Source organism: Pipistrellus hanaki (assembly GCF_964339955.1).
Source record: "Pipistrellus hanaki genome assembly, chromosome: 14".
Taxonomy (NCBI): Eukaryota; Metazoa; Chordata; class Mammalia; order Chiroptera; family Vespertilionidae; genus Pipistrellus; species Pipistrellus hanaki.
Genome location: NC_140516.1, coordinates 17,391,370 through 17,416,945, shown reverse-complemented (window position 1 = coordinate 17,416,945; position 25,576 = coordinate 17,391,370). Strand labels below are relative to the sequence as shown.

Here is a 25,576-nt window from a genome sequence, read left to right as displayed (position 1 = left end):
TCTCAGGGTGAACAGGGCCAGGCCGGTATCCAAGGCCCACCAGGGCCCCCAGGCCCCCCTGGACCAAGTGGACCTCTGGGGCATCCAGGACTGCCAGGGCCCATGGGGCCACGTGTAAGTACCACCTTCCTCTCTCCACACCTCCTCTCCCAAGGATTGTTCTAAGAATTCCCTGGAAGCACCCAAACTTCGCACACCCACCGGGAAGCTGTGTCCCAGCCGAATGGCCAGAGCATCTTGGCAAGGCCATTGCACGTGGGTGGCCTGTGCAGGGCGCTGCCCATCCCTGCCACACTCACCTGCTGCACTCTGGTTCTAAAAACATGCCTCCTGGGGCCATGTCCTCCACTCCAGCCATTGCTTTCTAGGCAGGAAGTCACTGGCAGGCTACCCCCAGCTCTGCAGAAAGGGGAAAGTCTCCAGGGCCACCTCTGATGGCTTTTCCCTGCCCCCTGGGCTTGGGAGAACCTGAATTGGGGCCAGTGGGTTCGGATGGAGGTTTGTCCTACCAGCTGGCACTCCTAACCAACATGCCATTCCTGGTGTGTGCAGGTTTCCCACTACTAAGCCACCAGCTGGAGGCCAAGTCAGCCAGGGGTTCCTGCACCCAGCCTGAGGACGGGCAGGGGCCCAGGGAGGCTAGCAGGCACCCCACCTCCAGGCAAGACCACCCACAGGGGACTATTTAAGCCCAGTGGCCACCAAGTCACCCATTCCCAAGCCCCTGGCCAGGACCTGAGTCTTTCTCAACCCGATTTAGTGCAAGAAAGCGGCAGGGCAGGAGAATAACCCGGCAGGCATCTGGACTTCTCTGGAGAAAATAGGTTCTCAATCAATCCAGAGCTAAGACGAATGGCATGTGTTACTGGAGGGACAGGGTGAAGGACAAAGTCTGTTTAATAATGTTTTCCCAGGTCGCTAACACACAAACAAGCCTGGTTTTCTCTCTTATGACTGAAACCTCATACATTCATCATGAAAAGCTTGGGATATAGACAAAGAAACAGATTTCAATGGTCTCTTTTCCCATATTCAGAGTTCACCATCATTCCCATTTTCCTCCTCCTCAGATATAGTTATGACAAATACCACAGTCTTTTTCATTTGCCCTCATAAAGCTCTCGCTTTCCCACATCAGGCGTCTCACAGGACATGGGTCTTAGGGCTCCTGGACCTGAGAGAGCAGTTAACGAGTTCCCTTCTGCGATCTGTATCCTTGAACCTGAACGTTTGCACACCGAATTGTCACTGGGATGGAGCCCCCCGAGGAGAAATTGCTGAGTCACGACCTCCCTGCCAAATGGCCCTCCATGAGCACAGTCACATCGGGTCACTTGGCTTCACCTCTAGCCCCTTAGCTGCCCCGTTGCCAATGCTGAGGCTCAGGGCGGGGTCTCCTGGACTGGGCGACAGCTCCAACTGAGCGGCACCTGCGTGGCCAGAGGGGGCACAGCGGGTGAAACAAGCTCGCTGGGGGCTTGGCTCTCCTGCCCAGCTTGACCCCCTCCGCGGATTTAAAAATATTTCCATCATTTCCCCCCAGGACCTCAGGGAAGGAGACTAGTCCCACTTTCCTGAATTTCTAGATGGGAAAATGGAAAGCCTGAAAGGAAGTGAAATGTAGGGAACTGAACCAAACCAAGCTGGGAAAACCAAGAAGTGCTCAGAATCCACTTCTCTGCTGGCCGGCCTCCCCAAACACATCGGGCTCCCACTCACTGAACCCAAGCCAGATGGTTTTCTGTGTTAAGCTTTTTTATAAAGAAGAAGTAAAACAGAGTGTTTTCAAACCAGTTGAAACAGCCCAGACCCCGGCATCAGGGTTTCCTGAAGCCCATGTTTGCCATCCAGACCCGCTCCCACCACCGCGTGGAGACAGCACATCTTCCCCCGCCTCTCCCTCGGGCTCCTGGGTCCGTGCCACCTCCCAGCCGCGGCTGCCATGGTCACGGTGTCCGGTAGGACGGAGACAAAGGGCTCCCCCGCCGGCTGGCAGGGCCAAAGGCAAAATCCTGACTGGTGGCTTTCCAGGGAGGGGTCCCAATTAGGAGGTGGGCGGGTGGGGATCCGGACCAAACCACACTGTCGACGTAGCATGATGCCACTGACCTATTTTTCCAGTGGGCAAGCACAGAGAAGATACCCACGGCGCCACATGGCTCCAGAGAGGGACACCAGCCTGGCGTCCCCGTGTGCCCTCAGCAGGTTTCAGACACCCGCCCCGGATCCTCTGATCCATTCCCCAGCACATCCAAAGCCCCTCAGAGCTCTTCAAGCACCGCTCTGCCCCAGCATCCCCTGTCAGCATGACTACCCTCAACTGTTTGCCTGTGGAACCCACCTCCACTCACCTCTCTCTTGCTTCCGCAGGGCTTTCCTGGGCCTCCTGGACCGAAGGTGAGGGCCCTTTGGAGGGGATACACTGAGCAGATGGGAGAGTTCCTGCAGGAGGAGGGGCAGGCAGTACTGAAGGGTTCTGCGTAAGGAGCTGAGAGAGAGCTGAGCTGAGAGATGGATCAGGCTTAGCTCTCTTCCAAACCACTGGCCCCCTGGGAACTGCCTGGGTCCCACAACCATTTGTGTGCTCGGCTGACCAAGTCCTATGGCTGGTCCCACCTCCAAGGAGCTAGTAGGCTGGTTGGAAACTCCGGGTTGATACCCAGGACACTGTCGCAGCATCCCAATCAAAGTGTTTCCTCAAGGGTCGGACTAGAAGGGACCTTCGGGGCCGTCTGGTCTCTTCTGAAACTGTATCTGGAAGCTCATGATGTCAAACAGGCTCTCCCTCTGAAGCGGGGAACCTGGGGCTCTGAGGGTGAGAAGCTGCAAAGCCCAACCATTTTACAAATGATGCTGAGGGCCCAGGGCAAAGTGACTGGTCCAAGTTTTCGACAGAGAGTCGGTGGTGGAACCAAAACTGAAACTCAGGTCTCCTGCCAAGTTGACTTGTTCTGAGGAGCAGAGCAGCCTCTGTTATTGTTCCAGGGCTGGCTGTGCGTGGAGGTCGGAGGGATTTAGACATAGGGAGGAAGAGAGATGGGAGTGTGAGGGGAACAGCAGGAGCTGACGTTTGGCTTTAGGCAAACATCTCTAACCATCTTCTCTTTTCCTCCCCCACCCCCACCCCCAGGGAGACCCAGGGATCCAGGGGTACCATGGCCGGAAGGTAAGAAGTGGAGGGAGGGGAAGACCTCACCCCACAGCGATAACTCAAGCGGGTTCTCACCATGGTGCACACACACATAATTTTGCACAAACACTCACCCAGCATGAGCTTCATAATGCATGTGAGGTTGGCTGGATAGAGGTCATATCTCTACTTCGGGTAGCAGGAGGCTGAAGAAGAGGGGACAGGGCCTTGGGCAAATCAGTGGTCCAGCTGGACCTCTGACCCAGAATAGTCTCCCTGCCAGCCTGGGTGGCTGTACCTGTCCCGAGGCACCTCAGGCCCTCCAGGCAGAGCTCCGTGTTGAGCGCGGTTGGGGAAATGGGTAGGGTCCCAGCCCTGCTCTCCGGCAGCTCACAGGCCAGAGAGGTGGGATTCCTGCACCAATAACCCCGGTGAAGGTTGTCTGTGCTGGTTGCTGCCATCACAGAGCACTGTGAATACAGGGTGGTGGAGAGGTTCCTTCCAGGTTGGCTGGAGTTGGGAAGTCTTCTAGGAGGTGACAGCCTATGAGCTCAGTCCTGGTGAATGGGTAGGTTACCTGTTGCTGTGCAACAAACCATCCCAAACATACTGGCTTGAAATGACAATTTCTTTCTCACGATTCTGTGGATTGGCCATCTGAGAGTGCCGCTGGTCTCCCCTGGGCTCCTTCACACATTCACACCGCATGGCGGACGGAAAGGCCAAGACGGCCGCCTCCACATGCCGAGTGATTGGCGCTGGCTGTGGGCGGGGGTGACTCTGCTCTCCCTCTACTGGGCATCTCAGCCCCACCTCCACCCCCTGTGGACTAGACAGGTTTCCTTACAGAGCAGCAGGCCCAGGGCAGTGTTCAAAATGGGCGTGTCCCGGCATGCTGGCATCACATTTTCTGATGTCCTATTGATCCAAGCAAGTCACATGGCCAAGTCATGTGGGCTGCGGGAGGGGACTCAGCTTCCACTTCTTGTGGGAGGAGTGGCAAAGCATTTGTGGCCATTTTCAATCCGCCACTGGGGTCCTTCAGTCAGCAAATCTCAAGGGAAGTGGCATGTTAGGCAGGGAAACTGTTTGAACCAAGGCCCAGTCTCGGTCCTTACAGTACCTATGAAAACGAAAATAATCTGAATAAAAGTCACCCTTGGTGAAGGCCCACCATGGTGCCAGGCTGTTCTTCAATGGGACCTGCATCGTTTCTGGTCCTCAGACCTCCCTGTGAGGCTGCACGCCCAGGTCTGGGCCCTTCTCCTGGAACCACCTGCTACGTGGAGCCCAACGGCCGGCAGACCCCGGCTGGGAAGCTTCTGGAGACATCCCAGGGGAGGAAAGAGGCCGGACGGGGGTGGGGAGGGGGTGGAAAGGGAAGAACCACTCCTGAGAAGCTCCTTCCGCGCACTCCGTAATCCGGGTGGTTTTATGGGTGTTTGGTGGGTGAGATGGCGAGACCTGCGCGCTCTGTAATTAGTTCTGCATAAACGGAGACGTTTGCACTGTGTCAGGAAGTGGAAATTATAGCCCCCGCGGTTGTCTCTATCCCCTCGCACAGACTCACAAAATTTACTGCCTCCCGGCGCGGAGCAGGTCGGTTTTCCCATTAGCAGCCACGCCGGTTCTCTGGAGCGGTGCAGAGAGAAACCGTGGGGCCGGCAGAGGTTGCCCTGGGGTCGTGGCCGTGCCCGCAACCAGCATCCGTACCATGGCCGTGTTGTATTCCCCTGCCAGCTGCCAGTCTGGTTCATCCAGAAAGGAGCTTGGGGGATTGATGACCTAAGAGGACTCGGCTTAGGGCTGGAGTATCAGGATGACAGAGGCCCTGGTCCCCTGAGGGCAGCCATCCCGGGCTCAGACTGTGGGACTGATCATTCAACCCTGACTGCATTGCATTTGCAAGAAAACCACTGTGGTCCTGCTGACAGGGGCAGCTGCTGGCCCCCAGGAAGCCTGCTCTGGGGAGAGACGGCTCAGGGCTGGGCCAGAGGCTCCGGCATGGAAGGGGCTGGCGCGCGTGCTGACGGGAACTTTTGCTGGAGCTCCCTGTCACCGGTGTTCGTTCGGGTAGGGTCTGGCATGTGTTGAGCAGCTTCTAGATCAGATGGGAAACAGGACTAAAATCCTTCCAGCTCAGGGGAACTATGGCTTCCTGGGGACAGAGATTGGCTCCAATCTCAATAGAGAGCGACCCTGGCTTTGGAAGCAGAGTTGGGTCTCCTTGATCCTTTGTAAAGTCTTTCTTCACCTACATCAGGCTTGTGACAAGCATCACCACTTATTTTTAATCCTCAGCCAAAGCCATGTTCATTGATCTTCAGAGAAAGGGAGAGAGAAAGAGAGAGAGAGAGAGAGAGAGAGAGAGAGAGAGAGAGAGAGAGAGAGAGAGAGAGAGAGATTGAGAGAGGTGAGAGAAGAAATACAGACGTGAGAAAGATATGTTAATTGCTTGCCTCCCATATGTGCCCTGATGGGGAATGAACCCAGGACCTTTCGGCATATGGACGATGCTCCACCGAGCCACCTCGCCAAGGCACAGCGTCACCCCTTTTAGATCTACGGGGAACTGAGAAGGCCCTTCTCCGTGCTCAGCTCTTGCTCCTTGCCCTTCCCTTCTCTGTCAGACCACCCCCGCTGCCCTTCCACAGCGGCCTCTGTGGAGTCTGCAGGGGCTGTGAGCGGGTAGCTTCCTCTCAGGTCACTCAGGTTTCTGGAAGGCCCCTCCTGCCTCCACTTCTCCCAGCCTGTCCTTGAGTCTGGCCAGTAGGTGTTCCCAGAGCCCGAGGCGGTCTCTGCACCCTCATGGCTGGGCTGGTCCTCTCTGTGACGGGATCCCAGTTCCGTTGTTATTTCAACAAAGCCCAGAGGGTGTGCACTGGGACTGGTGGCCAGCAGCAGAGGGTTCGCCCCCACTGACTTGGGGTCTTCCTCAAGGCCAGGCAACGCCCAGCAGGCTACAAGCACCTGACCACCACCCAGCCCCTCTGATGGCCATGCCCAGGTCGTTTGCCTCCCGTCGGAACTCTGAGATGAAGACACCAGTGCCCAAGGACAAGTGCGATAATCCTTCACGTCTCTGGTTCAGCCGAAGGTCCTTCATTCCCTAGCTCCTTCGGGTCTTTCCATGGCTGCCAGAGGGCGAGCAGTCCGCTGGGATGGGAAGCTAGGTCTCCTGAGGCCAGGTCCAGAGGCCAGTGTTCTCACGCTGGTGCAGAAGTGAGTGTCTGCTCAGGGGTCTCACCCAGGCTGAGCCAGCTGTGCACAGACCACCGCCCCCTATGGTTTCCTGGGAAGCAGAGGGCTCTTCTCCCAAGCACCCTTCCTCTGCCATCATTTCTCTGTTCCTCTCCTCGCCCCTCTCTGCTCTCTGCTCGGAGGAAGGCACAGTAAGGAGGCGCCTGGTGGCAGAGGCTGAGGCGAGTTTGCTCCCCATCCAGGGAGGAGCGAGTGCCAGCAGGTGGGAGCACGGGGCTGGGCCAGGGGCCAGGCTGTGAAGGGGGCCTGTGGGGTAACCGAAGGACCCTCACATCTGCTTCCATTGCTGTGCCCCAGCGACGTGACACCCGGGTGGGAAGGCCTCTCTCTTCCAGCCTGGGGTGGAACTCAGCTCTCAGCAGAGATGTTTCTCAGCCCGTGAGCTTTGCTAACGATTAACTCCATCCATCCCCTTGCCCCCCAGCAACTGGGCCCAGCCTGGCAGCCTCCCAGAGGCCAGCCGCCAGCAGGGCCGGCCCCACACCAGCCCCTCAGGATCTGAGCCCGGTGCGGCCAGCGGGCCCGCGCTGCCCCAGCCCCACTCCGGGCCAGCCCCGCCGCCTAGACACTGCGGGTATTGTTGCGCGCCCATGTGGTACCTATTTGGTCCAAATTTATGACGCCAATCTCCTTTAACTATGTTGCAAGACGCAACGTGTGTTTAAAACATTACAGCCCTGGCCCTCTTTCCAGAGGGTTGACGAGCATGGTCAGGCTGTGTGTGGATCACAAACCTGGTGAGGGCTTATCTCTAAGCCATCGGAGCTGGTCAGTCTGTCTCGGCGCGGGGGTGCGTCTGACGCAGGTGGCGGTCTGGGTGTTAAGTCCCCGGGTTCGCACGGAGGACTGTGGCTGAGCGCATGCTCCCACCCGCAGCTGTGGGCTGTGCGTTTTCAGACCAGAGGAGGTGGTGATGTGAGAACCTCATGCTAGAGCGGCTGCTAAAGGCAGTCACCCCTCCTGGAGGCTGCTGGACTCCCCAGAAACAGGAACTCCAGGGGCGCAGGCCCATGAGCTGTGTGGTTGGATGGCCAGGACACTAAGGTGAGGGTGAAGGAGTGGAAGCTCAGCCACCCCGCCCATCTCAGTCCTCATTTTCCGGCCCCGCCAGCCTCCCCACCGCTCCTCAGTCCTCCTACGAGAGGACATGTTCATTCCGAGCTGCCGGTCAGAGCAAGGGGCCGTGTGGGTGGACACACTCCCGTAGAACGGTACTTAGCATTATCACAGCTACGGTACGGGGCCTCTCCAATGTGCCGGTTTGTGTATGAGGCACTCGGCACGCATCAACTTACTAGATCATTATTACAACCCTCTGAGGTGCGTTCTGTTCTCATCCCCAATTGGCAGGTGAACAAACTGAGGCTCACAAAGGTTCTCTGGCCTGACCTTTGCAGTGGAGTCAGATCTGCCTGGCCCCAAAGCCCTGCTCTAAATGACTATCCCCTGGGTCTTACAGCCCTGGGGGGCCCAGGATTTCCAGTAGGCAGTTCCCCCTCCCCTAGGAGAAAAGGAGGTGCACGTTGAGCTGTTTCCTTCCTGTGAGGAAAGGCTGTGGCTGGATTTGGGCCTTTCTCTGAGCCTCCAGCTCGCTGTGGGCAGCACGTGGAGCGCCGAAGGCAGAAAGCATGGGGTTCGTGGTGCATTTCGGTCGGAGAACCAAGGAAGTGCGGTGTTTTTTCCACTGGCACCGATTTCGCCTGAGTGGTTCCTGCAGGGCGTTGGCATGGTCCCGGGCCTTCTGATAGAGCCAGGAGAGGGCAGCTTGGCTCAGCCGGGCACTGCAGCTATTCCGGAACCTTCCTGCGCCCCCTCTGGCTCCCAGAGGACCTGCGCACCCCCGGGCTCTCTCCGGGGCTCCCAGGCGGAGTGCCTCATCCAGATGGAGCGGGAGATACAGAAGCCTCTGGGATGGGGGCGGCACTCTTTCAAAGCCACGGAATCCCAGTGGGGCCGGCCAGGCCACTTACAGGAAGGCAGATCAGGGAGCAGAGACGGGGGCTCCAGATCTGAGGCCGACGGGCTCCCGCTCTGCCGGTTCCCAGCCCCAGCCTCCGCTCTCTGGGCCCCACTGCTCCTGCACTCCAAAGCCCGCAGATTAATTAGAGCTGACTTTTCTTTTTGGAACTAACTACAAAATCACCCGATCTCAAATCGAGATTACGAGCCAGCCACCCTTCCAAAGCCCTGGCCTTCCATGGGGCGCCTGACCCGGTAATTCCCCAGATCGCTTCCTGCCAGCGCCAATTACCGGAGGCCTGGCATTTCCGTGGTCCCAGGCTCTCCGCCCGGGGCTGCTAGAGCAGGAACAGGGCGCGGAGCTGCCCTCTTCCCGGAAGGGAGTCCTGGGAACGCGTTAGGTGAGAGAGAGAGACATTGGCCCTCCTCGCCCGGATTTCCCAGCCCAGGAAAGGGCCCCGGTCCGGGCCTGAGGCCAGAGCTGCCTGCTGGCCTGCCCCCAGCCCTGCACTCCCCACTCAGACAGGTCTCCCTCCTCCCTGCAGAGAACAAAGAGTCTGTGTGTGGAGCTGCCTCAGCCCAGGGCCCCCCACCCAGCGCGGGGCTGCAGCAGGAGCCGCACGTTAGGGAGGTCCGTCCATCCATCTCCCCAGCTTCTCTGGCCTGACCTCTGCTTGGCTGGGAAGCTGACCTCGAAGCCCCCCACCTCCTTCCAGACTACGTTTTCTTGCCAAGTCCCTGCCCCGCTTGTTCCACAAACAGTAAATCACCAATTAAGAGGCCACTCCCCCTGGACGGAGCATGGCCAGCGTGTGCTCCCAGGAGCTCACTTCCATCCTGTCATCGGGGTAAAGGATGGTCCTCACACTTAGGGGCAAGGACCAGCATGGAGCACTTACTGATGCTGCAGCGGGAGCACAGGCAGGGCCCAGCTGAGGGCCAGTGACATTGCGAAGTCCTGGCTGGGACAGGGTCCTCCCCCACCCGCCACCCACCCACCTGTGCTCACCCAGAGCTTTCTTAGCCCCGATGAATGGAACCCACCCCTTCCAGGCCGGCAGTCAGGCATCGGTTCTCAGCACCACAGTTAGAGAACCAGGTGCTGGGCCGGCGCTGCCTGTGAGTCACAAGCCCGGTCCCACAGCAGCCTGTGCCATCCATGCTCTGTGCCCCTGGGGCAAGGGCCTTTGTCATGCCCAGGCACCCATTACCCAGAGACTCCCCGTTAGGAGGACCTGGGAAGGCAGAGATCGAGGGTAAATTGGGGCCGGGGGCTTTGAGAGACTATGACAGCTCCCTCCCACCTAAGATAAGCCGCTGAGTTAATGAGTCTAAACTCAGCACAATTCCAAACTTAACCCTTAAGAGGAACACTTTTAAGAAGAAAGCCAGGTTGGCTTGGGGGAAGGGAAAAAGGAGACATATGTAAAACTTTAGAAAATAAATTTTAAAAAAATAGAAGAAAAAGAAGAAAGCCAGGAAAGGGCCCTCTAGGTGTGCCCGCACTGAGGCTGCTGCCAGGGAAAGCTGTGTGCCCGGGCATCGGCCTCCTCGGAGCGCTGGCTGCAGCCCCACCGCCCCGGCCTCCTCCCTACAGACAAGTATGCTTGCCGCAGCCACCCGAGTCCTTGACAGTGACTCTCACCCCGCTTTCACCTCGGCCACCGTCCAGGAGCCGGCGCTCTCTGTTAGGACGGCACAGTCCCGGGGTCAGAGGTCAGGCTGGGGCACGCCCGTGGAGACAGGCGCTGGAGAAAGGAGGCTGATGAGAATGGACTGAGCCCACAGGCTGGGTCAGCGGAGGGCACCCCCGCTTCCTGCCCAGCAAAGGGCTGGGAGGGAGGGAGGCCCTGAGACGGGGATCAAGGTAGCCCCGGTCCTTTGCAGAATTAAGAGACTTAACCCAGGCGGGAGGGAAGGGGCAAAGGTCAGCCACGCTAATGAGGAGGGCTGTCTCCTCAGGAGGCTCCAAGGGGCCGGATTTCCCTGGAGGGCATGGCTGTGTCTTTGCAGACGAACCCACAGGGGCTGAAGACAAGCCCAATTAGCCGGAAGCCCTCACTCCCAGCTCCTGCTCTGCAAGGCCCCCCGTGGAGGCTGCAGACAGGAGCCTGGAGCCCGCCCTCCTCCCTGCCGAGCACAGGAAGCTGTCTGTCTCTTGGGGGCGTCCCTCAGCATTTTAAAAAAAGTCCCGAATCGGGCCGAAACCGGTTTGGCTCAGTGGTGGACCATCGGTCTGCGGACTGAAAGGTCCCAGGTTCGATTCCGGTCAAGGGCATGTACATTGGTTGCGGGCACATCCCCAGTAGGAGGTGTGCAAGAGGCAGCTGGTCGATGTTTCTCTCTCATCGACGTTTCTAGCTCTCTATCTCTCTCCCTTCCTCTCTGTAAAATATCAATAATATATATATATATTTTTTTTTAAAAAGTCCCGAATCGGAACGCGAGACAAATTGTTAAAAATTGGGACTGTCCCGCCAAAAGCGGGATGTCTGGTCACCTTACTCCTAAGGCGTGGTTTTACCCAGAGCTAACCTTCTCCACCAGAGAGCCTTGTCCCGGACCTGCCAACAGACCCCGTGTCCCCTCCCTGGCCGTGGCCTCTGTCCCTCCTAAGGGTCTCGCACAGGCAGGGCGGGGGGCGCTGGAGAAAGATGGAGGAGCAGGAGTGGCTGGGAACCATCTAGTCTAATCTCACACTGCAGGTGGGCGTCCTGGACCTGCAGAGGGAACGGGGTTTATCTGGGTCACACAGCCAGCCTTTCCTGACTCCATTGGCTCCTCAGCATGGAGGAGGGCAGGGGGGGGCTGGGGCATTGAGGGGAAGACAGGGACAGGGCAGGGCCGGACAAATGGGAAATCCCTGGATACGCAGGGACCCCCAAGCCGACCTCCTACTTGTACCTCTACCCCACCCCAGGGACTCCATCTGATGTCCTTGGGGCTGAGTCAACCCCTTTGGGCTGGTTGGCATGTTAGCTGGGCCTCAGCTGGTTCTGAGAAGGGTATGGAGGCCTGTTGCCAGGCTCCTGACGAGGTCCTGGGATGCCCTCTGCTGGCCACATAGCAGAGCCGCACTGGCAGGCAGGGCCCTGCCCTGCTCTTTTCTCTGTGTCTATGGTTAAAGGCCCACCCCAGGGCTCCGGGCTGAGCTGCCCTCACAGGCCTGGCGGACTCCTTCATGCCTGTGGGGCTCAGGCCCAGGGCCCTCCAGCAGAGAGGGCATTGCTGGCTTCCAGCCCGCAGAGGGTGTTTAACAGAAGCAGGTGGAACACCAGCCCAGCCAATGGACGCAGGGGTTGGCCTGGAGAAATGGGTACCTGGGCTTTGGCAGACAAAAGACCTATGTTCACATCCCTGCTCTGCATGACCTTGACCTCTGTACCCGGCCTCTCTGAGCTACAGTTTCTTCACCTGTGAAGCAGGAGTAACATCCACTCCCACGCAGGACAGTGAGCAGAAAGATGCAGAGCCCTTAGCCCGGTGCCGGACGCATGGCAGATGCAGCAAATGGCTGTGCCTTTCTCTGCTCTTTCCCGTCAGAGGGGTTCTCCAGAATTTGGTGGCCAGGGCAGACCTGGGCCATTGGCTTGTCCTGTGGCACTGGGGTCCTGGTAAGTGAGGATGAGAAAGAGCTCCTGGGTGTGGAGCTGAAGATTCTGAGCCTTTTGCAGAATTCAGAGACTTGTCCCCAAGAGAATGGAGGTGAACCATCCCAGGCCGACGTGGTTTTGTGCACAGATTACAAATGCACGGGGTCCTTGCTGCCCTGCGGAGCCAGCACAGGGCATAGCAAAAGGCTGTGTAGCCAGAGCAGATGGTGTGTGACCATCAACGAGTAGAGTGTGGAGGAAACAAGAGAAAGTCAGGAGAGTGGGTGGTGTTTTCAGGGACGCAGGGAAGAGGTGCCAGGCTATGAGGAGATGAGGCTGGGAAGGAAGTGAGGATGGAACGCCACGCTCAGGACCCCAGCCCCTTTCCCATGTTAAATGCCAGGCACTGGCTGTTTTGAGAAAGGAGTGTTATTGTCCGGCTACATACAGGGAGTGCTCAGTCCTGGAGCAGAGTTAGAAGCAGCTCTGTCCTCGGTGGGCACAGGGTGGAACCTGTCAGATGGCAGAGAGGGGTGAGGACAGCTGAGGTGGAACCAGGTTGCCCCTCTGCCTGAAGCTTGGCCTGTGGCCGTGCCCGCTGGCCTGAGAGAGGAAGCTGGGCCGGGAGCGGGCTTGGCATGGCCACCCACAGCGCGGGCCTTCACACGCAGGGAGCTGCAGCAGGCCGGCCGCTGTCACCTGTAGCTCCACAGCATTCTGGGCCCTGCTTGGGGCTTCCTTTGGCGTTCAACTCATGGAGACAGGAGCTGCTCTCTTCCTCCCCTGGTCCCCCTAACACGGCAGCCCCCATTCACCACCACTGGCTGGCATCTCCAACCCTCTCTCCTCCTGGTGTGCCCTGAGCTCAGCCCCTCCCATCGGCGTAGCATTTCACATGGAGGGACGAGAGGTTGGAGACAATGCTAGATGGTAGCGCACACCCACGCATCCTGGAGCAGCGACAGCTGTCCTGGTGCCTCTGGGAGGTGACAGGTGGCACCTGATTCATCTCCAGCCCCCACCACCCAGCTACAGGCAGACCCTCTGCCACAGGGGCCAAGGCCCACAGGCCCTAAGGAGGAGTTAGACCCAAGGAACTGGAGAGAAAGGAGCCCCAGAGGGCGATGACATGCCCACAGGTCTGCTGGAGCAGGGCTGCTGGAATATAAACGGGCTAGAGGTGCTAGTCGGGTGGGAGGGAGGATGGGCAGTAGGTATGTGGCCCAGGGCCGCTCCTGCCCGCAGCGCTGAGCTCCAGACCCGCTGGCAGTCGATCTTGAACAGGCTCCCTACCCTCCCGGCCCCGCAGGACTTAGCTCCTGTGGTGGCCGCTCTCTCTGGGGGCCTTTCCCTCTCTGGGAGCCATGCCCTGGACCCTGTGTGAGTTCACACCGCTGAGTGGCCCGGTGACTGCCAGAGCTCAAAGGTCCGAGCTCCCGGATCCACCGTTCTCGGTGACAGCCCACCGGGCCGCGCTTCCAGGGCGAGGCCTCAGGGCCCTGAGTCCGGTCCTCTTCTCATCAATTCTGTTTCTTCCTTCAGGGAGAACGGGGCATGCCAGGGATGCCGGGCAAACACGGAGTGAAGGTACCCGCTCCTCAGCACACCTCGGCAGCCCTCCCCGACCCCGGCCTCTCTCCCACGCTCTTCCTTCCCGCGCCCCACGGTGAAGGCTGGGTGTGCGTGTCCTCCCAGGCCTCGCCCCTGGCTGCGCAGCCGGTCCTTCCCGGCAGGGCTGCTCCTGTTTGGCCCCATCATTCACCGGTGCCCTTTCTGATGTGGCCAGGCCTCCTTCTGGGCAACTTAGGGTCATGATCATCTTCTTGGGTAACCCCAGCTCTGGCTGCAGCCCTGTGACCATGTCACCCCGTGAGCAGACACCCCGTAACATCACCTCCACGTGGGGTTTACTAAGCAGTGTGCGTGGAAGCCTGTTCACATCAAAAGGCAGTGGTCTTGGGCTGATATAGAAACGGGGTTCGCTGCCAGCTGCTCCCCAGTCCATGAGGGGGTAGGTCCAGAGAGCTTCTTGAGGAGAAGCCTGCTGACACACACTGGGGGCACTGAACAGGGTGACACCTCCATCTGCTCATCTCCCCTTCCCCGAGGCTCTCCCTGCTTCCCCTTTCCCATCGCCTCCTCCTCTTCTCCTGTCCCAATGAATCCCTCCCTCACCTCACCCCAGGGATGCCCCGTCTAGCTCAGCTGTGGGCATCCTGCATGATGCCCACTGTGTCCCCAGCACAGCCAAGGTGCTGAGCAGGTGGGGGGGACCCTGGGCACCCAGCTGTGCTCCACAGAGCCTCTTCCTGGCCCCTCCTCCCCCGTGCCAAGCTCAGCACCCTCCTTTCCCGTGGGTTTGGGCGGTACACAGGCGTGAGCAGTCCACCTTCGAATCTCCCCAAGGGGAGGCGGGGAGGCTGGCCACTTCCTGTGCTCCCCCTGACCACAGAAATCCTCCATGCCTTTTCCTCTCTCTGCCAGGGGGCTCCTGGCATCGCTGTGGCTGGGACGAAGGTCAGTGAAACGCTGTAATTCAACACTGAGGGGCAATGGGGGAGGGGGGAGAGGAGGACGGAGCTGGGGCTTCAGAGGCCCTGAACCAAGGAGGGGGCAGGCAGGGTTGGGAAACATTTCTTCTGAAGCAGCATTGTTGCCAGATCCATGCACACATAACTTGAACAGCCCATGTCAGGTGCAGGCACACATGACTTGAACAGCCCATGTCAGATACATTCACACATGACTTGAACAGCCTAAGTCAGATACATGCACACATGACTTTGAACAGCCCAAGTCAGATGCATGCACATATTACTTAACAGCCAATGTCAGGTGCAATGTCAGGTGCATGCACACATTACTTAAACAGCTCATGTCAGGTGCATGCATACATGACTTGAACAGCCAATGCCTACCTAAGCCTTGCAAGGAAGTAGCCAAGGGCTACCATTCTCAGCTATAGGTCTCACTCCTGCCTTGCAGGGGAGCCAGAGCTTTCCTTCACTTGCATTTCACAGCTACTTGCCTGCAGAGCTTCAAGGAGAGGGGCTGAACCCCACACTAGCTGCCACGTGGCTGGCAGGCAGACGGTGGAAACACACAGCAGCACAAGTGCTCGGGGTGGCTCTGGGCAGGTCCACTCACAGGGGCACCTCCCCCTCTCCTGTGGGGCCTCCCTGACACCTGCACCAGCCACACGCCTCCCCGGTGGAGAAGGAGGGGTGGTCCAGGAGGCCGCTTTGGCCTGTGGCTTGAGGTCTAAGCATAGGGAAGCCTGAGCTGGCAGGTGCTCCAGCTCCCCCGGAGTAGCTCTGCTCATGGTTCCTGCTCCCTTTCCCACTCTCTCGAGCCCTCTTACTTCCTTACCTTAATCTTTTTCTTTTTTTTTTCCCCTACACAGGGAGAACCAGGAACCCCAGGAGACAAGGTACTGACCCAGCGGGAATGTTCTGGGCTGCATGGAGCATCAGGCTTCCAGGGGAGGTGGGAGGGGCCGCTGCTGTTTCTCTCGCTCCTGGTCCCCTGAGGCGGGCCTGGGGCTGGGGACCTGACTCAGCAGAGGACGACCTGCCAGGGAGGGGCCTGCTGGTCAGGTGGCACAGCAAGTGCCTCCTGCTCCTGGATTCTGGCTGGACAGCTCGGCCGGTTTGCCTACACACCTGCCCCAACAGCCAGGAGCTGCTGACCCCTGCATCTGGGGATTCTGTCTCCCTCATCTAGCTCGTTAAGGGATATAACATGAAAAAAAAACTTCCCATGGTCAAGATCAAAAATGTTTGAGAAATCAGGGATTAGAAATATTACACGAGTCTCTTTCGTGCAGGCCTTCTCAGAGCCTTTAACGTGCTAATGTGCATTGGAAAGCTTTGAAAAGGTAATACCTTGTGAAGATGTCAAACTTTTGACCAGGGCATCCTTTTTCTCAGAGGAGCATTATGGGACTAGCGTTAAGGAAATGCTGGTCTGTGGTCACTGTCCATTATACCCCTCATGACCCCCACCTCCGTCCGCTTAGGAGCGGCTTTCTCTTCTTACCCCAAAGGGAGACCCGGGAGCGGCAGGGAAGCCGGGGGGCCCAGGTTTGCCGGGAAAGAGGGGGCAGAGGGTAGGATATTGTGTCTTTGCTGGTCCCCCACTCCCTGCCCACCTCTCCCCCCTATGGCTGGGGTGCTGCCTGCAGTGTGCTATGGGTGCATGTAACCCCAGGAAGGGACAGCCTTCAGAAATTCCACTCTGGAGCAGCCCTCCCTCCTGGAAAGCCATGGTTCCCCAGGAGAGCCCGCCAGAAGGAAGGCCCTTCCTCCCTCTGTCCCCACTGCACCCCTTCCTGGCTGTAGACAGCACTGCACCCCTTCCCGGCTGTTTCAGGGCATGCCCGCTAAGGCACAGCCCAGGCAGGGCGGGGCTTGCTGGGCTCCCAAGACGTGCTGTCCTCCCGTCACGTGGGCACGTACCCAGCCTGCTCTCCTTCCTCGGCCAGCTCCAGGCCACTCTGCCCTCCAGCTCCTCCCTGAGGACAGGTGACAAGGGGAAGGCCTCAGGGACCTGGCGTGGCTTCTTATGTGGCTCCGGCCAGACAAGTCATTGAGACGTCTGAGCACATGCTGGCCTGGGGCCCTCGATGTATGTAACTGCACCCTTGAACGGCCAGCCACAGGCTGTGGAGAGTGGAAGTCCTCGCACTGGCCTGGGGGTGCCCTGGGGGCCTCCCGATGTGAGACTCTGGGTGGAAGGTGGAGCCTCAGGAGACCTGCCTGTGAGATCAGCTCTGCTGCCGACCCGGGGCGGGCTGTTCACAGGCACAGAGCCCCCTCCTCTGCACCGAGGCGGGCCTGTGCTCCACGTGTTCCTTAGCTAGGGCCCAAAAACTGTGCCACTTCACCCACAGACGTTTACTGTCCCCCAGCCCAGGGCCAGCGGTCTGAGGCGCGGGTGTCAGCTCCTTCTGCGGCTGTGAGGGAGCACCTAGCCCAGGCCTGTCTCCTGGTTCCTGGGTTTGCTGCCATCCTTGCTGGTCCTCGGCTCATAGAAGCATCACCCCATCTCTGCCTTCACCCTCACATGTGTTCCCCTGTGTGCATGTCTGTCCAAGTTTCCCCTTCTTACTGGTGTGAGGACACCAGACATATTTGATTAGGGGCCCACCCCACTCCAGCATGGCCTCCAATGTAATTACACTTCCAATATCCCGTTTCCAAATAAGGTCACAATCTGTGATACTGCGGGTTCAGACTTCAACACAAATGGGAAGGAGGAGGCACTCTTCAACACATAAGAGGAGGCAAGCTTCTCAAGATATTCCTCCAAAGAGAAGTCCTGGTTAGATAGTCTTGCCTTTTTTTTTTTTTTTTTTAATTGATTTCAGAGAGGGAGAGAGAAACATCAATGGTGACAGAGAATCATTGATCAATGCCTCCTGCACACCCCACACTGGGGACTGAGCCCGCAGCCGGGGCATGCGCCCTAACTGGGAATTGAACCGTGATCTCCTGGTTCATAGGTTGACACTTATCCACGGAGCCACGCCGGCCGGGCTGGTCTTGTCTTTAGAGGCAGGAGGAGGCGGGCAGAAGGCTCTGCCTGGAGACCAGGGGCCTCTAATGGCTGGTCCTGATGAACGTGAACATGAAAAGAGCACAGTGGTTGGAAGGAAGAGCTTCCCAAATGCCTGGCTCCACACTGCTCATCCCTCCCCCAAAGGGACTAAGCGCTCGTGGCTCCCCTCTCTGCATGAGCGATGGGGCCCGGCCCACATCGGAGAGGGGGACGCTGGTGCAGGCTGTCACCAGTGTGAAGGGGTCTTAGGAAGGAGTTGGGCCAGACGGGGGTCCTTCCGGAAGTGGAGTCCTTCAGAAAGCAGCCCACGGAGGGGCAGGGAAGGGGAGAGAGGAAAGCCAGGGCCCTGGGCTGGCGGGGTGAGGCCTCCCCCACATCCTGGAGGAGCGGCTTCTAACCACACGGTCTGCGTCTCTCTGCAGGGGGAGAAGGGCGCCGCGGGCCTCGGCCTCCCCGGGCAGAAGGTGGGTATTGGGGAGCTCTGCATGGTGCGATGCCCGTCCCCACCCACATTCCCGCCTGCACACTCCCTCCCAGAGGAGGCGGGGAGGAGGTGCCTCATGGGAGGCCCTGATTGGCCAAGCAATGCCCACATTCAAAGAATTCAATGGCTGTGACCTGGTCAGACTTCTTTGTTCTGAATATGTGCTCTGTGGCACATGAGCTCTGTAAGATAGTCCGTTTGAAGAAAGACTAGAGGTCAGGTAAGCTGAGTAAGGTGGCCCCTCAGACAGGGGCAGGCACCGTCACCTGTCAGAGCTCTGAGCACACTGCACGCAGGAGCTCACAAAGCTTCATTTCGTTCCGCCTTTCCTAACGTTGATTGGCCCCATATCCCCTTTTTTTCACATTTCAAATATTTTCAGCCCCTGAAGAAGTGTTCCATGGGACACCCTTTAAAATATATTTTTTAATTGATTTTAGAGGAAGGGAAAGGGAGAGAAAGGTAGAAACATCAATGATGAGAGAGAGTCATTGATCAGCTGCCTCCTGCACTTCTCCCCACTGGGGATTGAGCCGGCAACCTGGCATGTGGCCTGACCGGAATCGAACTGTGACCCCTGAGCCATGCCAACTGGGCCCATGGAACACCCTCTGAGAAACACTGTTCCAGACCCAGGTTCTGACAGGCCTCGTGCTTCAGCCTGTTCCCCTTCAACAGCCAGCTCTATTCTCTCCTCAAAACCTGCGGCTGGACCAGACCAGGCCAGGCTTCTGAGACTCCCTGGAGCCCACAGCCGCCTGATGCCCACCCTCACCCCCTACCAATGTTAGCCTGAGCTGTGAGGGAAGAACTATTAACTCTTACTTTCCGCCCCCAGGGAGAGAAAGGCGATTCTGGCAACTCCATTGGAGTAGGCAGAGGGGAGCCCGGCCCCCCAGGGCTCCCGGGGCCCCCGGGGCCAAAGGTCAGTGCTCAAGGAAGACGTTGGCCTGAGGCCTTTCCCTCAGCCGGTTCTTGGGGACTCTGTGTCCTGGGCACCCTGTCTTTTGCTGCAGAAGCGTGGTTTTCCCCGTGGATGCTGGAAAGGCCTTTTGGCCTGAGCTCCTCCTTCCAAGCAGAGCCTGTGTGGCCATCCATCAGAGACGTCACCCCGGACAGAGGGCTGGTCCCGTGGACTCAAATGACTATGATATCCCTGAGTCAGGGGCTGGCGACCACAGGGCCTTAGGACAGCCAGAAAGGCCCCTCGGCTGGGCTCTGAAGAGGCCACAGGCCAGCAAGCTGCTGAGCACCGCCTGAGCTGTAGTACTTCAGGGGGAGGGAGGGAGGGTGGCGGCCGGGAGACAGCTGGCCGCCCACCCTCTCCTTGCTCTATGTGGAAACTGCAGGGGGAAGACTCGGGTTTCCCAAAGCAGATGCTTCCTTGGTTTGTTTTAGCAGCACGGGGAGAGGAGGGGGGTCCCTATCTCAGCTTATAAGGAAAAGATGAGTTACATGATTGGCAGCAGTGCACACATTCACCCCCTTGGTTGGCGTTTCTCAAGGGCTGCTATGGTGGGCTGGCCCGCCATCTGGCAGGGCAGGCAGAGCCACAGTTCGCAGGAATACAGTGCAGGAGCACGAGGATCCTCACAGGCAGACGTGGCTGCCCCTTCCCCGTGCCCATGCCCCATGCCCGTCTGACTGGGATAGCCTGATCTGAGCACCAGCTTTGCCAAAGGTGGCCCTCCCACCGGGTTCCCAGACATCCCAAGTTTTGGAGTCTGTTCCTCTGCCCCCTCAGGCCATGAATAGCTGGCACATTTGGGGTCTTCATTTCCGGTTGGAGAAACCTGGTCACTGTTGACCTCACGCCCTGGGGCAGAAGGAAGGGGAAGCTAGAAGCCTGTTCCCAGCATCTCCTCCTCTTCCCAAGTCCAGGCAGGTGTTCAGTATGGGATATGTTTGGGATGGCCTCTGCCCATTTCCCCTTCCCCTCTGTCCTAGGCCTCCAGGACTCCCCTTCCCCGTGTCCCCCCACATACACCCCCTGCACACACCAGGCAGGGTGAGGGGTGCCTCTGCGAGTGTTTCAGGCTCCAGAATGACCCGCCAGGGGCTGCTGGCATCCACATTTGGGGCCAAGACAGAACGGGGCACATGTATGTTAACTGAGAACTGCGGGTGGCCTGGCTGGGGGGGAGGGGGAGGTGGATATGGGATGGACACCAGCCAGTGGTGAGAACAGAGGAGGAAGGGAGTAGAAAGAAGGGCTGCAGGAGGTAAGACCGGGGCTGGGCCCAAACGTGGGTAGGAGTCAGATGGGTGGAATGGGGTGAGTCCGTAGCGTCCAGCAGAGAAAGGGATGGAGGCCCAAACACACAATGGCCAGGACATTCGCAGCAGGGCCATCTTTGCCCCCTTTGGCAGCTGTCCAAGGTGCCCTGCAAGCCTTCACCCCGTCTCTCTCCTTCCCCAGGGAGAAGCTGGTGTCCATGGCCAGGCCGGCCCCCCCGGAAAGCAGGGGGACAAGGTACAGAGGCCCCGGACCTGAAAGCTGCAGGATGAGGGTCCGCTTGGGAGTTCAAGCCCCAGCTCAGAGAGGAGCAGTGTGGCCGCCCTGCGGCTGGACCCCCCGGGCACAGGCTGACCGGCTGGGACTCCTGCCTGCTGTCTGTCCCCTGCGACAGCAGTCATGCAAGGGCTGGCCCGGGGCCGGACGTGGGGGCTGGGAGTGGCCCAGAGCCCCTGCTCTGTTAGCCTGCAAGCCCGGGTTCAAGGACTCCCACTTCCCGCCTGCTGCTCCCCGGGCAGGGGCGGTGGGTGCTGTGAGCCTCACAGGGGCACGGCCGAAACACTGTGGCGGGAGGCGGGAGGCAGGTGACCTGGAGGTGCCAGTGGCTATACCTCCATGAGCTCCGCCTCCAGTGTCCTCAGGAGTTTAGTTACATTGTAGGGTTCACTGTTTCTTTATTTTCACTTTTTATCTTATTTTTTTTTAATTGTCCTCAATGTTAACACTATCCCAGAACACCTGAAGCGGTGGTTTGTTCTCACAATCAGTTTCATTTATTCCCCACCCCCTGTCCTGTGTCCAACAGGAAAAAGTGCCCTCACGTCCCCCGCTCAGGGAAGCCGGGGGCTCCTAATTCCTTCCTCTCCCTGCCCCTCCCCTGTTCTGTCCTGCGGTTTGGATTGTTCACACACAGAGGGGCCCCTAAAAGAACCCATGGGCCCTTCAAGGCAAATACTGGCCCAGGCAATTCATTGGCAAAAAGTCTCGGAGCGCTGGCTTCCTGAGCAGAATGCGGATGAGGAGAACCAGAGGGCCCATCTCTGTGCCCACGGAGGCAGCTGGCTTAGGGGCTGGGGAGGTGGCAGACGGACACAGGTGGGGCCACTGACAACTTACGCAGGACAGAAAGAACACCTCGCAGTGCAAGCCGAGGGGGCTGGGAAGGAGGGAGGGGCTGCCTCCGGGGAGAGGGGAGCCTGTAGGCACCTCTGCGTCCTCGTGACTGAGCCAGGGTGAGCCTCCTGGCCGCCCGTGGCCCTAGCGCGTGGCCCACCTGGAGGCCTCAGGTTCCCTGTACGAAGCTTTATCCCCATTTCACTCCGGTTTTGTCGTACCATAGGGGGACCCCGGAGCGCCTGGAGCACAGGGACCAGCGGGCCCCAAGGTACGTGCACCTCACCCACAGTCCCACCCATCTCACCTCCCTGGGCTCACAGAGTGGAGGGGCTGGTCCCTGGGTCTTGAGGGGAGAGGAAAAGAGCTTGATGGTCCCCGATAAGGGTCTGGCCTTGCAGGCAGGACAGGGCTCAGTCTTCTCCAGGTCGGTCTAGTTCGGGGCTCATGGAGTCCAACTCCCCGGCAGCCTCAGAGAGCCCTGGGGTCCCCCGCTAGGCTCCCCTCTCGCTGCTCTGGACCCACCTGTGCGCAGCCAGGCGCAGCCAGTGTTTTCCCAGGCCCGTCGGACAGACGGCGGCGGCAGCTGTGGCCCGGTCCCTGCTGGGCCAAGCGGTTGAGGTCTTGTTTGTGTTGCAGGGCTCCAAGGGAGAGGCCGGGGAAGGAGAGGCGGTGGAGTGCAACGCCAGCATCAACGAGGCGCTCCAGGTGCGTGGGGCTGGCCCGGGACAGGAGGGCTGCAGGTGTGGGCCTCACGCTGCACGGAGGCCTCAGAGGGGAGCGCCGCACACCTGGATGGAGGCCCCGGGCCAGGCCGCTGAGCCAGGCTCCCTTGGTGCCCTCCTTTGGCCTGCTGTTTGGCTCCCCCGTGCAGCCTCCGGGCACATGGCCCGCTCATTTGGCATCCAGGTGGCCTGGCTCCCCACGGGCCCATCTGACCCGCTCGCCCTCCTGGCTCCGGGTGACTGAGCGCCATTCCTGGAGCATGATGGCACCCTGCAGGGTGTTGGCCCATCCAGGGTTTGGGGGGCCCATTTCTTCAGAGCACGCACTCCCCTTTCACATGTCCTCCTGGACCATGTCCCCCTTTTGCATCAATTTTATAGTGTTTCAAATTCATACGACACCCACCCCTGAAAGCAGAGCTCCTCAGCTGGGTCCCCTGTGCTCGGAGCTGTGGGGGGAGGTGTCCTGGGGGTTGCGGGGTGTTCAGCATATGTCTGGTCCCCACCCTCCCAGACCTAACTGGAAGGCCAATCAAATGTGTCATTGCCAAATGCCCCCTGGGGCAGCACCGCCTCAGGTGGAGAGCCACTCCTTTAAAGGAAACCTTCTAACGACTCCATTTACGAGCTGTATACTTCTTTTTTAACGCCAACAATTGAGTGGTTCCGTAGTGTGCGAGGCTGCCTGTTGGTTTGAAGGGCGGTGCAGCGGGACCTTGAAATCTAGCTCCTGGGACAAGAGGGGAAGGCGAGGGAGGCGCCCCGCCAGCGGCTGGAAAGCTTAGGGGTGCTGCTTCCTCGCTCTTTGGCAAAGCGAGGGAGAGGGCGCAGGCTGTGTGAGGGCTTGTCGGAGTCAAAGTAGCACAGCCTCAGAGCGGCATTCAGTGAGAGGTGGGGGGTTCCCTCAGTGATCACAAACCTCTGGGGTGCGAGCGGCTGGGAGGCACGGAGCCTGCTCCTTAGAGGGGCACAGCTCCCACGGTCCGTGACTGGGCCAAGGAGACCCTACAGGTGGCTCTTGACTTGCCCTTCACCTGATGGCATGGTGATGGGTTTTAGGAGACCCTGACGCTGACCTTGATCCTAAGTCTTCCTCTTCCTTCACTTTCCCCGGCCACCAGGCTGGGACTGCGGGGAGGGCGGGCTGGAAGCAGGGCCTGGAGGTCTTGCCTCACGAAGGCAGACGCTGGGCTTTTTTGGGTGAGGGTTGGCCTTGCAGGGCTGAGGCAGAGGGTGACCTAAGTCTGAACAGATGGTCTCAGGAGCTGTACCCCAGCCTGGGTCATGGCTGTCTGCCGGAGTGGCTCTTCCCTGGTTCAGCCGTGCGCCTCCTCCTTGAAGCCTCCCCTGATCTACCAGGCAGTCTACTTGGCACAGTGTAAATGCCGGGTCCTCATGACAGCTCTGTCAAGGAAACAGAGGTATAGAGGAGGATGCTTTTGTGTTTCTCCTTTTTCTCCACCTTCAGTGGATAAAGTGCATAACCCTGAAACAACGAGTAACGGCCCTCTGCGTTTCCTACAAATCAGTTTTATTGCGGGCACCTGGGAGCAGTGCCTCGCACGCCTGGCTTTTGCATACGCGCCTGCCAGCGGAGCCTGCGGGGAATGCGTGTCCCAACTCCGCCACCAGGGGGAGGGGCCGGGGGAGGGCTCCAAGTTCGCAAACCACTGGCGTTTGTTTCACCCAATACCGTTAGTGGCCACGAGCCACGGACACACGTGGGGACGACACACACCCAGCACCAATCACCCGCCACAGGTGCCCCAGTCCCAGAAACGGGTGTTAACCACGGGATTCTGGAATCCATGCGCTTCGTTTGGAAACATTAAAATGGATTATCCGCAATAGCTTTTGGAAGCAAAACTTTCCTGGAAACACGTGTTTTTGTTTTTTTAAAAACAGCCTGGTATCATTTACAAACAATAAAATGTACCCCTTTTAGGTGCAGAGTTGGCTGAGTTTTGACAAATGTGTCCGTACACATGTATCCACCTCCCCAGTCATTCCTGAGAGTTCCTCCATGGATGGGCCTGAAGGTCGGTCCCACTCCTGCCCCAGCCCGCAGGCACCACTCGGCTCTCTGTGGCTGTGGTTAGCCGTGTCTTCCCTGTGGCCTGTCAGTGGGAATGTCTGGGCCGTGTGGAGCTGTCTGGGTCCGGCTTCGTTTGCTCAGCGCCGTGTCTGGGTGTCACCAGGGCATGGCGGGCGCGGTCCCTGTTCTTCTCTCACGGCTGGCTGCGCTCCGTTGCCTCGATGCACCAGACCTTCACCTGTGGCTGGACGTTTGGTTTCCTGGAGACGTTTTAGGTCACTGTCTGGGGAGGTCAGGTTCGTCTTCTCGGAGCCCTGGAGCCCAGTGGTGCCGCAGAGGCGGGAGGAGAGAGGCTGCTGGGCCTGGCTCTGGATCCCACCACTCCTTAACCCGGACCCACCCAGTGCCTATCGCCTACGCATGGTGAAGTCCCCGCATTATCTCCTTTGCAGAAAAGGTGTTCCTGCCACGGACAGAAGGGTTGAAAATGCCTGCTTCCTCTCAGCCAGCCTATGGCTGTTCCCCTCTTGTGACAGGCCACTCCTGCTCCTCAGAACGTCCTTCCTGAGTCTCTGTTTTCTTTCCTAGGGGCCCCCTGGTCTTCCCGGGCAGATCGGCCCCCCTGGAGCTCCAGGGATCCCAGGCCAGAAGGTAACACTTGTCTTGACCCTACAGAGCATGTGCCTCTGAGCATGGGACCCCGTGGCCACCCCTCCTCCCATGGCCCTCTCATCTCCCCAGAGCACCACCTGGCTCTGGCCTGTAACCCCTCCCAGTGCACCAAGGCCCCACCCACATCCCAGCTGCCGTCACCCCTCCCACCCCGGGCTCTGCCACTCTTCCCCTGCTGCTTGTCCTGGGCCCCCCTCACCCCTATCATGTGGCGGAGCCTGCCCCACCAGACCCCGCCCCAGCCAAACCCACAGCAGTGACCCCAACCTGCCACCAGGGAGCAGGGCCTTGAGCCCATCCCCAGTCTCACCCCTCGTTGCTCCCTGCCCTGGCTCCCTTCTATTCTCTGCCCCAGCACCTGTGGTTTTTCTCAGAAGGCCGTGAGTGTTTGCCCCTATGCCCTCTGCTCATGAGGCCCCTACCCTGAAACCCCTTCCCCTCTTCCCTGCCTTTCAAAGCTCACCTCCTCCTGAAAGCCTCCCCTGATCTCTCAGGCAGGATTCTCTGTCCTTCCCTCCCCGCTTCTCTCAGCACCTCCGGCATTTTACCTCGGTGGTGCAGCTGGCCACGCCTCCTTCATCTCCCTCTCTGAGCTAACGAAGGGGCATGGGTTGGTGTGAAAATGAGAGGAGAGCCCTGTGGGGCAGCCAGGACAGAAGGGCTGGGTTTGAAGGGACCCGAGATGCAGGCGCCCCTCCCTTGAAGCCAGGGAGGGAGTGTCCAGGGTCCTCCCTTGGTGGCAGCGTGTGATTTGGGGCTACACGGGGACTTGGGAGCCAGGGTGCTCAGACTTAGGTCCTGGCTGCACT

At 59.1% G+C, this 25,576-nt stretch overlaps 1 protein-coding gene across 2 annotated transcripts in view; it reads left to right on the top strand.

The window, feature by feature from the left end:
• COL13A1 (collagen type XIII alpha 1 chain) overlaps positions 1 to 25,576 on the top strand; it is a 78,608-nt gene that overhangs the window by 26,916 nt on the left and 26,116 nt on the right. For both annotated transcript variants that reach the window (XM_084903703.1, XM_084903704.1), the window contains 12 exons: positions 7 to 114; positions 2,371 to 2,397; positions 3,131 to 3,166; positions 13,486 to 13,530; positions 14,428 to 14,460; positions 15,347 to 15,373; positions 17,925 to 17,966; positions 18,825 to 18,911; positions 20,406 to 20,459; positions 21,562 to 21,606; positions 21,975 to 22,043; positions 24,684 to 24,746. In XM_084903703.1, coding sequence (XP_084759829.1) covers positions 7 to 114; positions 2,371 to 2,397; positions 3,131 to 3,166; positions 13,486 to 13,530; positions 14,428 to 14,460; positions 15,347 to 15,373; positions 17,925 to 17,966; positions 18,825 to 18,911; positions 20,406 to 20,459; positions 21,562 to 21,606; positions 21,975 to 22,043; positions 24,684 to 24,746 — 636 coding nt within the window. The remainder of the gene's footprint in view (positions 1 to 6; positions 115 to 2,370; positions 2,398 to 3,130; positions 3,167 to 13,485; positions 13,531 to 14,427; positions 14,461 to 15,346; positions 15,374 to 17,924; positions 17,967 to 18,824; positions 18,912 to 20,405; positions 20,460 to 21,561; positions 21,607 to 21,974; positions 22,044 to 24,683; positions 24,747 to 25,576) is intronic.